The sequence below is a fragment of the Typopeltis vanoorti genome, chromosome 18 (genome assembly GCF_054136105.1).
Source record: "Typopeltis vanoorti isolate ZY-2024b chromosome 18, IOZ_Tvanoo_1.0, whole genome shotgun sequence".
Taxonomy (NCBI): domain Eukaryota; kingdom Metazoa; phylum Arthropoda; class Arachnida; order Uropygi; family Thelyphonidae; genus Typopeltis; species Typopeltis vanoorti.
The window spans coordinates 13,778,579-13,793,797 of NC_143566.1; the positions used below are offsets into that span (position 1 = coordinate 13,778,579).

At 36.6% G+C, this 15,219-nt stretch overlaps 2 protein-coding genes across 2 annotated transcripts in view; one reads left to right on the forward strand and one right to left on the reverse strand.

The window, feature by feature from the left end:
• LOC150096499 (allatostatin-A receptor-like) overlaps window positions 1-5,759 on the forward strand; it is a 93,071-nt gene extending 87,312 nt beyond the window's left edge. Inside the window, exon 2 of the mRNA XM_090408326.1 lies at window positions 3,557-5,759. Coding sequence (XP_090264452.1) covers window positions 3,625-4,809 — 1,185 coding nt within the window. The 5' untranslated portion in view covers window positions 3,557-3,624 and the 3' untranslated portion in view covers window positions 4,810-5,759. The remainder of the gene's footprint in view (window positions 1-3,556) is intronic.
• The window catches only part of LOC150096498 (guanylate cyclase 32E-like), a 644,496-nt gene that overhangs the window by 458,335 nt on the left and 170,942 nt on the right, over window positions 1-15,219 (reverse strand). The window lies entirely within an intron of this gene.

Sequence of the window (15,219 nt, forward strand, 5' to 3'; positions counted from 1 at the left end):
ACACGCAGTAATGCTCCTGGATTTAAATAAAACAGATAAACTTCTATATGTTTCGTCATCAATTAGTCACCAGGAAAAGAATAAGCATACGAGGGTGGTCTGAAAAGTTCTCAGCCTCGAACACAGATGGCAGCACTATCGACAAGATTTATTTTTCTAAGTTGTTACATCCGTCATAAGCATCCATGTGAAATTGCAAGTCATTCAATCAAGTAGTTTGTTTTATATATAGAGCTGTCTGAAATCCCTTGAAATGGATAAAACTGAGTATCGTGCGGTTATAAAATTCTTCGTAAAAGAAGGTTTAACGCCAAAAAAAATTCATTCGAAGTTCATGAAGTTTATGGGCACTCTTCCCCTTCGTTTTCGACAATTAAGAAATGGGCTGCCGAGATTAAACGTGGCCGTGCCAGCCTTGAAGAAGATCCACGTGAAGGACGTCCAAAAAGTGTAACAACACCAGAAATCATTGATCAAGTGCACGATATGGTATTGGATGGTCAGCGAGTCAAAGTGAGTGAAACTGCTGAGACTGTAGGCATTTCAAAAGAACGTGTAGGATATATTTTGCATGAAGAATTGCAAATGAAAAAGCTTTGCACAAGATGGGTACCGCGCTTGCTCACAGCAGATCAAAAATGCACTCGCATGAAAATCTCTCAACAGTGTTTGGAACGTTTTAACAAGAATAAAACTGATTTTGTGCATCGATTTATTACTATGGATGAGACTTGGATTCGCAATTACACACCAGAATCCGAACAGCACTCAAAACAGTGGACAGAAGCAGATTGTTCAGCGCCAAAGAAGACAAGATCATGGCATCAGTGTTTTGGGATGCTAAAAGCATTGTTTATTAATTATCTTGAAAATAGTTAAATAATAACCGGGAAATATTATTCCAATCTTTTAACCAGACTAGACGAAAAAATTCGTGAGAAAAGACTCGGTTTGTAGAAGAAAAAAATTATCTTTCATCAGGACAATGCACCTGCCCACAAAGGTGTTTTGGCGATGGGAAAATTAAGGGATCTGCACTACGAATTGTTGGAACATCCACCCTATTCCCCAGATTTGGCTCCCTCTGATTTCTATCTCTTCCCAAAACTAAAACTCTTCACCGCTGACTAGCGATTTTCTTCAAATCTAGAGGTGATTGCAGCTGTAGAGGGGTATTTTGCAGATCTTACTGAGAACCACTACAAGAACAGGATAATGGCGCTGGAATAAATATATTAGTCTTAAGGGGGTCGAAATCGTAGCACGATTTCGACAAATTACGTTCAATAAATATAGTATGTTTATTGTATTAATTACAGTTTATTATAGTTTGTTATATGTTTACATATAACAAACTATAATAGTCAATACACTGCTCTTTTAGGTATTTCAGGACAAGTCGTGTCCTGATATGCCTAAAAGAGCAGTGTATTTCAGCGAAATAAGAAATTATAAAGAAAAAAGGCAAAGGGAAAAAAAAATTAAGAAAATTACAACTAGGTAATGAAAATTTTCCGAACTTTTTTCTTAAGTAGTTTTATATCAACGCAAGCGATATTTTTTTGCAGCAAACTTATTTGTCATTTTGGGCTTTCTACAAATTAGTACTTTTTATTCTAAGGGATAAGCGTTAAGGTGCAATTTAAGAAATTAAAGTTTCTTATCGACTTTAAAAACTGCATGGAATTTCAGAAATCTTAGATTGCTAAAATACCGGAGTTGTTTTATGTAGAAACTTTGGTTTAAAATTAAGAATTTTATTGTTGTAGAAACCAAACTAACGTTATGCAACTATTTAAGCATAAAAGAATGTTAAAACAGTACTGTGAAATGACTTTTTCCCTCCTTCTTTCAAAGATGAGGTTGATTTATGTTGAAAGCTTCGCCGCGAATACAAAAACACTCAAACGAAATAAAAGGCATTCTTGTGGGCTCCTCACCTTATTTCGATCAATGCTTGAGGTTGTTCTCTCAATTAGCATTTTGCAATCGGGAAAAAAGTTGAAGCTTCTCAAGTAAAGAATAATTAGAAATATATTTAAATCCAAGAAGATTTAAGAGGGCAAAAAATGTTGTTACGCTAACAAGTAGGTTGAGAGAAAATATCGCAACACTACAAGTTCGTTTTGTACTTTGTGAGCACAAAATAAAAGGTATTCTGTGTAATCGCAATCATAATGTGAAAGGGAAAATTATTTACCGGGTTTATACTGGGTGGGTTCAAGAACAAGTAAATTAAGACTTAGCGCACGTCCAACTGTGAAAAACTCTCCGCGACACTCCTTTCAGTAGCAATAAATCATAGCGTAAAATATATAATTTCTTTACGGCTACCAATTATATTTTAATTACACTTACAACTGCATTACGTTAGTTAATCTCTCAAATCTAATTTATATTTAATGGGCCATTTACTCCGAAACTATGCGAGCAATCACCGCCAAAGTGATTACGAGTAAGTCTGCAAATGCAAGCACAACATTTACAATACTCTATTACGTTTTCTATTCAATGTATTCCAATGCACGCAAGTTTTCCATTAAAAAAAAGTACTGGCAGGTTTTCCCGTTTTGCATAGCTTCCGATTAACTATCCGTCATCGAAAAGCCCTGATCAAGGTTCTACGTGGAAATGTCCTAGTCGGGATTTGAACCCAGATCTTCCCAACTAGAGGGTATCGTCGAAATCGACTGAGCCAATGACAACTCTTATAAGGTCTAAAATCTCCTAAAAGTAATATCCTATTTTACTATTCAGTGCATGCAATCCGTACAAATAATATGGACTAATTCGCTGATGCTACAGTAGAATACTGTCAGAAGAATGATACTTGGCTTATGGTTTAAAATAAGGCTCGCGTTCACAACAGTCAATGAAGGCAATTTTTTTCTGCTTTAACTGAAAGCAAATTCGATCTCAATGGACATACAAGAGCTCCAACGCCTCTACAGAAATTAGCTTTTTCAAAATAAAAGAAGAGTTAATTTGGGGAGAAGCTAATTGCTTCGTGAGCTTCTCATTTCCTGAGAACCTGATGATCATTTTAAACATGATCAGCTTTCAAAACTTTTGCTGGTGGTTCTGTAAAACTTTTACACGAAAAGGAGACACCAAACTTAACCTCTAAAAGGAATTAAATAACCGTTATAAACAAAAAAGGGAAAACACAAAGTATCCAATTTCAACCAAAACTGGGGTCGTTCGACAGTCAGTTAAAGATGTCACTGCAATACACCGATTAACGGGACACTTGGAAATGGCATTTACGCAACTTCAACGTGAATATTAGAAATGTCGATGCTCTAAACAGGTGCTACATTAAAAAAAAAATTAAACGCTGCTGATTTGCATTTTTCACATCATCACAGCATCAGTGGTGTTCATGTCACAGTGTGTATGTAACATGAACACCATATACCTGAAACTTTCTTAGTTCTACAGGTCTGTATAAACAATTTCTCTCTCTCTGATTTTCACGTAATGTTTCTTAAGCTTAAGACTAAACAGAATCATAATTCTTATTTCAAAATATCTAATTCTGTTTTGTGTATTGCAGGAAGAAGCAAAAAATGAGCACAATTGATTTCTGTGTATGACTAGAAAGGCCGCACACCAGTGAGCATCATGGATGACGAAGAATACATCGACATTGAGAGTGAAGTTCAGGAACCGACGGATGAATCCCTCGCTGATCCAGTTGCTGTGAAGTGGCTCAATGAAACTCTCCACCGATTGTGCAACCACACCACCAACTATACGAGCTTCCTTCTGTGCAATGATTCGGAAGAAGATCTTTACGCCAAAGCCGACTACAGCGACGCCATTGCCATGGAACGAATCCTGAGCATTGTGGTGCCAATTCTTTTCGGTGTCATCGTTATCGTGGGGCTGTTCGGGAACGCACTTGTGGTGATAGTGGTGTCCTGTAACCCGCAGATGCGATCCACCACTAATCTACTGATCATCAATCTCGCTATTGCAGATCTGCTTTTCATTATCTTCTGCGTTCCCTTCACGGCTTGGGACTATGCCTTGCCGTACTGGCCCTTCGGCGACGCCTGGTGCCGAGTTGTGCAGTACTTAGTCATAGTGTGCGCTTACGCTAGTATCTACACCCTCGTGCTCATGTCACTGGATCGCTTCTTGGCTGTGGTCCATCCGATCACCTCCATGTCTATTCGCACCGAGAGAAATGCTTACTTGGCTATTTTCTTCATGTGGCTTGTGATTTTGCTATCGTGCATTCCAGCCTTGAAGTCTCACGGTTCCGTCACTTACACATTCATGTATACGGAATACTCAGTGTGCGTGTTTCTAATCAACGAAGGATACAACTACGCTGCCTTCCAGATTTGTTTCTTCCTGTCGTCCTACGTCATCCCGCTCGGCATCATCTTCTGTCTCTACATGCTGATGCTGAAACGTCTGTGGTTCGGATCCACTCCAGGAGGCCAAATGAGTGCCGAAAGTCTACGTTCGAAGAAGCGGGTGACCCGTATGGTGGTGGTAGTAGTGGTCATCTTCGCTGTGTGCTGGTGTCCCATCCAGATCGTGTTGGTGCTGAAGAGCGTCAACGCTTATGAACTCAATCCTCCACGTATCATCGGCCAGATAACCTCCCACATACTGGCTTACATGAATTCATGCGTCAATCCGATCCTGTACGCCTTTTTGTCGGAGAACTTTCGGAAAGCTTTCCGAAAGGTTATCGCGTGCAGTCCGCAGCGAGATCGTCCAAGGCGAGGGGAGTACGAAAGAACCGTCAAAGAGAATGTTACAAACTGCTCTGGAAAAAATAATAGATCTTAAAAGTAATGCGGTTCCTGCACAGATGTGTATGCTGAGGGGAAGATGCGTTGTTGTTGTTGTCAAGGGAAGAAAATTATCCTTGCCTATCTCTCGTCCTTCCATCAAAATGCTCAAATCCTCGAGTGACTCTTGAAGCGGAATTTATTTTTGAATTTCCAAGAGATTTCTCAAGGACTGGATATTTTCGTAATGTCTGTAGTATACATCACGTGATGTGTGAAAATAAATTGCCCTATTCATATCTTCTTCACCATATTTTCTTCTGGATATAGGTAACCAAACCAGCAAAGACAACTTCTCCCTCTATCGAGATCTAAAGAAGTCCACCAAACAACAAGCATATCAATATGGAAAATGTGTCAGTGCATGCGAACAAATCGCGATAAAACATTACCGACATTTCCATGTTAATCTGCATTTGTAATTTTCTCAGAAAGAACACAAGGACGTCATTAAAGAATCTAAAAAGAGACAAGTTTAAGGAAACAAAGTCCGATAACCTACCATAGAACAGCGCAACTCCAGCAATGCTCAAAAAAGAGTTTTGCCATCAACGGCAAATGAAAACGGTGTACTCTTGTGCCCAAAGGTTCTATTTGTACATCGGGGCTCTACAAATGGAATCATACAAAGCACACGAAACCGTTAAAAGGCTACTAACGTATAAAATCAACTAAATATAAGACCATCGCCATTATAAGGATATGTTTGATCTCTGTGTTCATGTATCAGATTGTACAAAATATTTGTCATTTATTTTCGTTTTTTGTCTTAAGATACTAATCAACTAACAGCTTGATGCTTGCTTTCAATGATTTTACTTTTCATTTAAATTAATTTATTACTTCAGTATTTGGTGTTTGTTTGGGATAATGTGATAACCTTTGTATGATTACGCGTATGAAATTGGCGGAAAAAAATAATAATAAAGCAAAAGTGATAAACAGGCAGTGCCGTTAATGGCTGAAAGTGTTTTCTGTGCGAGATCAAGTCAAACTATTTTCTGTTAAATCAAGGCTCGAAACACTGGAGATCGAAGAATTAAACCAAAGACTTTTATAGGTCTCTACCCATAGACCACCGTAGTAACTTTTCCTTCGAAATGATGAAATACAAACCAAATTAAAAACGAACATTTTACAATATTTTATTATATTCCAAGTCGTTTTTACTACTACTCTGAGTAACTTCTTTAGGAATACCAAGGCTAGCAACTCCTTAAACGCTATACATTTAGAAACAAAGGATATTATGGGAAGATTACCTTGGTTGATGGGTGTAGGTTTTGACGCATCCCTTTGGGTGCATTATCTCCTTTTACCAGCCTGTGAATTACCCCTTTCCCTCATTCCCCACTTAGTCTGATGACGTGCTACCACGTTAGAAACCAACGTCCTCTTTTATTCCTTCTCCTACCGAATTCTTTCTTCCTCAGGCTCTTGATTCTCTCCTCACTGTGCTCTTAAACTGTCCCTTAAAAATACCCATGAAACCAAAATAACTTCTTTAATTCAACTCTATTTCTGAATTTAAATTGGGAACGCTCTGAAATCATTAGCCTTGCTAAAGATTTCTAAACACATTTATTCCAAAATATTCACGGTGCACGTGTTCATGTGCTTCAGTTCTAACGTCCTGCACTGGATATGATTGAAAAGACTCGAAACGTGGAACAAAATTTCCCATGATCAATACTGACCAATTATTTCGTCTATAAAATTAATACTCCATAATTAATTAATGATTAACATACGTGAAAGTGTGGAAATCAAGCTAAAAGATATGCGTTACCGATTTACAACGGAATGTGTCTACTACTGAAAAAGAATGAGCATTTACTCTAGAAAACTGCTGCAGTAAATGCATTCAAGTCATCGGATGAATTACTTTCCGTCCGATTTTTAGAAAACCGTTCTAAGGATCCCTAATTCATCTTGAAGACGTTTTCACTATTGCATATGCTATCAAGAATCGTTTGCTTTGCAGTTAACATCAAGTGAAATATGCTGTTTTGTGAAGCGGAAAATACATGAAGCTGTGTCGCCCTACACCGTTTCCTGCACTTTGTTCTGTACCAGCAGCATAAAACACGTGAGAGTCGAAAAGCTGTCATCTTGTCGTGATATTTGTTTGGATCAGTTGAAGTCAACACTACGTATTCATTAGAAACGATGAAAGCCCTTTTAAATGAAACGTTAAAATGCTTTTAGAACACATCTGCGGACGATGAATTCGTACATTACTAGCGAACTGATGTCTCATCAAGTTAAGTAATATACGAAACAGGAATAATGGTTTGAGAAACAATCGGAAGGAGTTCCATTAGTCGGCGAGGTTTTGCGACTTCTCTTTCTGGAAGTTTTTGTTATTTCCTGGGCAAATCAGCATCGAAGAAAACGTCCAAAAATTCATTTTTCTTTTTTCACTTTCCTTGCATTATGCGAGTGAAATAATAAACACCCAAATTTTCTGTATTTATCTCTTTATTCAGAATCTTTATATCTATCTCATCGTTTTTAAGATATTCGTATACTGATCGTTGCTGTCTTCCTAACATACCTTGGAAAAAGAAACAGAACTCTTTCCCCTACTCCACAGAACTTATGCTAATCAAGCAATCTCTCTGAAAGCTTCTTCATGCGATTTTCATTTCTATCGAATGCCACTTTTTTTTCTATTTTGCTGCATGTAAATTAGAAAGTAGAAAAGAGCCTTAGGTAAGATGAGTCCCGCTACAAACTTGATGTATAAGAGAGGTTTATAATGCAAGCGTCTTGTTTCTGGAAAGCCTCCAAAAGAATTCCAAATATCTCAAAATGGTGCGTGAAATCTCTTGCACTGCCCGACTTCGTCTCAGCACTTAGTTCTAATGGAAACTACTACCTGCTGTTATAAATCAATGACATCTACTTTGCCTCTTTCGTCAGTTCTTACATGCGTCTAAAGTATTTTGTAAGAAAAGTAAAGTAGCTGCGGCGATATTTGTCCATTTCATCGAAGAAGGAGAGAGGGTGGTTTCTCTGCTTTACTGTTCTGTAGAGAGTAACGAGCAAATGCTCACAATCCATAATTAATTTTCACCTGCACCTATTCATCGGTTGATTCGTACTTACTTTTAATCTCCGTTAATTCTGTTACACAACAGAATCGCTCTGTTAGTTGTCGAACTACGTGTTGCCTGTTGACACAACTATTCTTCTTACTTTGCTGTGGGTATTTCTGTCAGCAATGAGCGAAAATATGAAGAGTTAAATTATGATTAAGGAATGAAATTTAAACTGTTTTAGGTTTACCTGTTAATTTTAATGCCTATCTCGGTAACAACTGCGTACATTCCTCATAAAATGAATGCTAAATATAGATTATGGTTAACTTTGCGGAATAAAGCAACGCAGGACATGTTCTATTTATCTATAAATTAGTCCTATTTAAATATCAGTGTTGTGCATCCTTGTAACTGATGCAGATCTGTGGCAAAGAATGCAATATTTGTTAGCAAGCCAACGAAGCAAGTAAATGATCTAAATTTTTTCTGTTATATACTTTGTTTTTGAAAGGATAAATTATGCCGTTCTGTTTGTTAAACCAAGAATGGTCTGTAATCAAGATAGTCAAATACGAAATTAGTTTTTTTAGGTGTTTTTGGCGTTGAAATTGTTTTGGACTGACAGAACAAGAGAAAAACGATACAAAGATTTTCAGTATATCCATTCAAAGTAAACACAAGAGTCAATCAAACATTAAGGCACAAATAAAAACTTTTATTATAGAAATCAAATTATTCTTAAAAACTTGACAAAAACCACTCATTTTGGTAAAAGACTAATTTACCAAAAATGGTAAATTAGCATTTCTAAGCAAGTCATCGTCTTTAATAGATGAATTTCGTGAGCTCTAGCATCTGTTCGGGTTTTGTCCCTTCTCATGTTGTTCCTCGTCTCGGTCGGGGAAAAGTTCATTAAATTTATGTTTGGGTTGCTTACAAAACTTTAATCGTGCCATTTCAGTTTTGTTGTCACGGAACTATCTGCTTGGGGTAAAAGTGGCAAAATATTTCGAAATCATACGAAGCAATAACAATCTGGCTGAAAAGAAAAAACGTATTGGCGATCTCCATTAGAATTTGTTCACTGAGATGAATTTTGGTGTTTACGTCCAGCAATTATATTGACAACTCAAAGTTTTGTAGAGCAGAAGCAACAGCAACAAGAGAAATGGGCAGAAGATCACAAAAAAAAACTTAGAAAAATCTTAAAGATGTACTTAAGAACTTGGAAGGAAAGAGAATTAATGGTGCGTGGAAGATAATTCAAAAAAGTCATGCTGACAGTAACAGAACTTAAAGGATGAAAAGAATATAGCCAAATAAATCAGAAGGATTAACTAATAATTGGAAGAAGAGAAGGTTACCGAAAAATACAAAAAATGGAAATGGTGAATACGTGAAGATTTTAAAGTTACGAGTATGACAGAAGGGCTACAAAAATCCTAAACTTCACCGTCTGTGTGGCTAGCAAGAAAAAGAGTGATAGAGAGAATCGTTTTATTGAATAGAGCTGGAGATAAAGTGACCAAAGCAGAACTCACAGCAGTCTTGAATTATTTCATACTCGCGGAAATGATTTTGCTCCAAAGGAGCAGTGCGGGGGATTGGAAGAAATGATCTGGTCACGTTTTTCTTATGAAATTAATCTTGATGAGAAAAGAAAGTACATGAGCTGGGTAATATTTCTTCGCGTGTTGTGAAAGAATATGTGAAGGCATTGATGATCCTCTTAGACTGAGCTGGTTCAAGAGCGCTTTACGCCGGAATAGCAAGATTTTATAATAAAGATAGAAACAAACAGGCATCAATTGCAAATCTGTTTAGACTTCTGAAGGCGACACAAGGATTGAAGGATGGAATGAATTGGAAGGATCGAAAGTTTCTATACAGACGTTAAAGCGGCTTAATCCTGATTCTTCCTAAAGGAATTGAACTCTAGGAAAGTCTTGTTTCAGTAGTCTAATTACATTTTATAATAAACTGGCAATCAAGAAGTAAGCATAGTCTCTGAAATTTCTGGACTCAAATGGCATTCAACATATTGTCACATTAAGATTGTATAAATTTCAATAAACGGGTTTGTCTAATTGGTTAGCTGATTGGATTCCAAATAGATATCAAATGTGTTTGGAGGCTGCATCTCGTAGGAGGTGAATCACCAGCGAAGCCACATGACTCCATCCTTGGAATGCTGTTTAACCAGTATAACTGAAGGAAGATTATCAAATGGCAAAACAAAAAGAATGGCGCTGATTCACTGGCTCCTCAGAACCAGTCGAACATAGCGATATGGACAAGAGTGAAGATACCAGTTCCATTCAGATAAACGTATTCACTTGTAAACTTGCAAAAATGTAATGCTGTGTACCACATCGATAGTGTTTTCTGCAGAAGATAACGTACCGCGAGAATCTTGGGATAATAATGAATATGGAAAGTTATAATTCAAGGAACATATTGCAAAAGTAGTGAAAACAGCACAATGAAATGCTGATAATGAAAAGAACACCGATCAGTGATAATAAGCAGCTAATCGTTCTACTGGACAAGGTTTTGATCAGACCACAGTTGATTAGAACTACTGTACACGGATTTAGTCGTCTGTATTTTTGATAAGATGAACGAGCCTTGGAAAGATTTTAAGCAGACCATAAACATAATATACTAAACTGGTGGAGAGAAAGAATTTTATTGTTCACCGATTAATACTGTTAAATACGCTATTCAACAAGCGTAAACTCTGCCCAGTAAGCTTGTGTATTCCACGTTTATTAGACGAGTGTGTCATTAAAGTTTTGCTGACTTGACAGCTCTTCAATATAAAGCAGTTGTAGAATGCAAAAGGAAGGAAAAAGTTAAGACAAACTTATATGAAGGTGAAGTACAAAAAAGAAATCTAATGGTGACGCATTTACAGAGTGTTGTTGAGTGTAAATCACAATTTTTAATTCCTAACAACGATACTGGTAATCCCGTAGGCAACACTAATGCGTTCTACAAGTTTTGTTTGAGTGGTTGTTTGGAATCACGCAAGGCTATCAAGATTGTGTTTTATGTCGTGTCTGTAACTGCATTTGTTCTTCTGGCTCGGCACGAAACCTCCTCTCCCTTCTATATAAGAAAGACTAACCCTTCTTCGCTTCCTAGGTGGATTCGAGAGATAATCACTATAATATAATCACAATAATCACTCACAAATTTCAAATTAAGAAAACAATCTATCAAAAGACCTTGAAACCAGACTTAGCAATTAGTCAAATTTGACTCCATTTAATTAAATATGAAGTTAATTATCTATTAAAATGTTATGAATGAGATGTGTCCACTAGGTTCTCTCATTCTGCAAAACAGCACTGTTGGTTAGAAGAAATCTTAAGCAACCACAAGATAGCTGACATACGACTGTTTGCTTAGATAACACTTTTTTTTTTTGTTTAAAAAAAGTTTCAAACGAGTCTCTTACAAAGAAGTGTGGATAAAAATATGCGATCTTCTCTTAGACTTTTCTCTTTGGTATTTCACAGAGATTTCAAAAAGCAATCCTTTGTGCTGCTTCAAGGTTAATCGAAATGCTTGCATAAGTTTTTAAAGTGTGTTGTCTGTGCCTAATTCAAGATACTCGTAAGAATTTCTTAAATGTTTTGAATTCCTCTTTTTAAAATTTCCTAATGAATATTCCAGTGCTGAAGAATTTACAGATCTGTACGATACCTACTTGCTAGACATCAAAGAAACAAATTAGGAACATCCACGCCCACTTCGATAAGTAAAAAGCACTTCTCTTATCTCCTGCATAATCTACACAAGTTAGAAGAAAGGAAAGTATAGTTATTTTTTGCTTTCCTTTAGAAGTGCTCTTAAATTTATGACGTACATCCGCCGTAGTAATTTCACTTCCGGAAAACGGCTTCTCTTCTCATCGGGGTGTCCAACTGCATTCACATTTCCCTTTTCGAAGTCACTAATGAGAGCTTTCTAAAGTAAGTACCCAGAATTTGTGAAGTCCTCAGGGATGTGTGTAGAACATTCCCGTTTCGCCATTTTTTCAGAGATTTATTTTCAGGATAATAATCTGGCACAGGATTTTTAAAAAAAGGCCTTAATGGATTATCATTAGCCGAGATTTAAATCTGCACATTTATTTGGGATGGCGTAATTTCCCTAAATCCTACAGCATTCTGTATCGGTCTTCCAAAGTGAAAGAGAAATCTATTCCACTTTCTTCAAGTTACTTTCAAGGATTTCTTCATCATATTTTGTATCTTAACTGCAGTATAATTATTGTTGATAAGTTTTTTTTTTTTTTTTACTTTGTGTAAAATTGGGTACGAGACAAGAACAACAGTAGATATAGTGTGCATCCATCATAGATCACATTATGAAGGCAAACAGAATTAAACCGGATATCAAAATTGAGATAGCTGGCTTTTTATCTTATTCAAATGATGTTATACTCCTAAATAAATCCAGCGCAAGTTATCGGGATATTTTAATTACATTGAATAACTATAATAATAAGAGTATGAAAATCAGCAATAAAAAGACAACTCTGGAAAGGCAGGAACGTTGAAAGCAGCGGCTGCATCCTGAATGGGAAATCGATAAGATGTAAAACATTTCCGCTATTGAGGAACAATTTCTAATAAAGATAGCAAATGAAATATAGAAATAGACAACAGAATTAGCAAAGCTAATACGGTAAGAAATTAACTGAAATTCACATGGAATAAGAGAGAAATTAGCCAAAACACTAAACTAGCTGTTTACAACAATTTTAAACTTATAAATCCGAGAGGGACACCACCCTCCGTCGTTGAACACGTATTCTTTCCGGGATTTTCCCCCCAATTTCGAATTCATTAGGATTTTTTATCTCTTCTTTCAAGTCACCTCTTCCGTTGAATCATCAGACTTACATGGCTGCAGTTTCTTCCTGAAGAGGTGTTTGTGCTTAACAATTGGAATTTTCGTTTCGTTCGATGAGAACTAGCTTACTCAGGTATTGGTTGTGATCTTGTCCGGTATGAATTTATTGATGTGGCCTTTCCACTTATTCAAAAAAATCCAAGAAAGCCTTTATTTCATCCAATTTCACCTACTGAGGTTTATTTTAGACGATGTGTAGACCCTTACATTTTTGTAAGATTTCAGGAGTTGATTGTATGCTCACTTCATTTACAGTTGGCACATCTCACGCAAAAGCAATCCGCACCCAACTGCTGTGCGTGTGTGTGTGTGTGTGTGGAGTAATCCTGAGCATGTCTGCATGCCCAGATAATGGAGCACTAATCTGTACTTCCTTCCTATTCTATTTCACACTACCTGTTTTGATGTAGTCTAAATTTGAGGCGAAGGCAATGAGACCAGCATGTTCTGTTAATAAAATGTGATTTTCTAGATTTTTTTTCTTGTGTTTCAGAATAAATCCCGAGGCGCTTCCTGTTTCACTTTCATAGGGACACATTATCTTGTCTTAATAAACTTATATTCACTGTGCGTGATTCTATGAGTGTCCAATATTTTAACCCATTGACTACACCCTTATAGTCATTTCTTTTAAGATTGAAACGAGATTTACAATTATTGCTTCCCCTTTGAAAAGTATAAATTCACTATCTTTTATTCGCGTTTGTAGACCGGCGACAATACTGTACATTTCATCTTTGATAATGTGCGAAATTTCATTTTTCGTTAACCAATTCACCGATGCGTCCAGTACTCCCAGAGCTGTGGTTGGTTCATAAGCGCGATGAAGTTTAATGTTTTCCCTATGACAAAAATTAACCATGATCGACAGTTACTTTGAAAAAAAAAACGGTATTGAAGCTGAAAAAACATCGCTGAACTGATCACTGCAAACGAATCACGTAGTGAAAACTATCAGAAAAATATAAAGAAAAAAAGAAGTTAACCTCTTCAAAAAAAAAAAAAAAAAAAAAGAAGTTAACCTCTTCAAAAAAAAAAAAAAAAAAAAAAAGAAACCACTTCAAGTTAGTTAAGCTACTTACCACAGCTTACCCCCCTCCCATCTAGAGAGAAGAGCGTGAATGCTGCACGAAGCCGCCTCGAAACTTAACTTTCAGAAACACGTAATCTTCTCGGTGAACACAGATTACCGGCAGACTTCTCATTAGGGCAAAATCCCTTGCTCAGCACCATATACGCTTATAATCTTATGCTTGAAAGTTGTCTTCTTCAAAATTGACCTCTCAATCTGGAGGAAAATCAAATATAAGAAATGAGCATATGAATTAACCAACAGCTTACAAGAGAATAGCAGTCGGCATGAATGCTATATTTTCTGGCAAGCAAACCGTAAAGGTTCTCTTATTTTTGTGTCTGGCATAGTATGCCAGACACAAAAATAAGAGAACCTTTGCTTCCAAAATAAGAGAACCTTGCTAGAAAAGGTTCGCAGTCATGCACACACAGTAAGAAGTCCCTCCGCAAAGACAATGGAAACTATTGTGTGTCTTAGTTAACTCGCCAGCTATGGCAATACAAATATTCCATTCTGCAGTAAATAAATAAAATTAATTTGTAACACTTATCTTTTAAGGTCTTACGGTGTTAGATACCATACAGTGGAACTTATCTTTTCAGCAGTGCGAGTATAAAAGCTTAAAACTAAACCAACAAAGAGGAAAAAATATGTAAACTGATTTTAAGGCACCTCCACGGAGGCTCGCGGGCACACTCATCACACATAACCCCCTCTATCTAACAACACTTAATCCACCATCCACCCTCCGGCATCTACTGCTCAAATAATATTGTTTGTTGTGTTCTTTACTGGATTTCCTTGTATTCGTGTGAAAAACAGGAGTCCCTGGGAGAGAAAATCCTGAAACTTCGGCTAACTCACCTTCAGTTGAAAAGTCCACAAAGATTTCTCTCATCATGACGAAAACCGAACTGAGATTATTTCCCCTCATTAATTGGAAAATTAAAGAATGCATCATAACGTCTCTCTTCCAACTAGTACGAATGCGCTATTTTTACTGTTATTTCTTCAATTTACACTCGAGTTTTATTTAATTTATTACAATTTTTTTTAAAAAATAAACATTATAGGGTTAAACTCCAAAAAATTGTGAAATTATCCAAGTGTTTTAGTGAATTATGAAACACGGTGCCTTACAAAAGGCAATATTCGTATGATTGGTGTACTTTGGTTTGGGACATGTTTAGTTCAACTGCTGTATTCGTCAATGCTTTTGGCTACTAGGAAAAAGCTTTTGTACATTAAGCACAATCTTCGATGACAATTGTCGATAAAATTGCAATGGTTAAACGCTGTTATATCTTAAAATATGAGAAAACGACTCAATTGTAGAGCTGGTCATTATTTGATACGTTTAAAT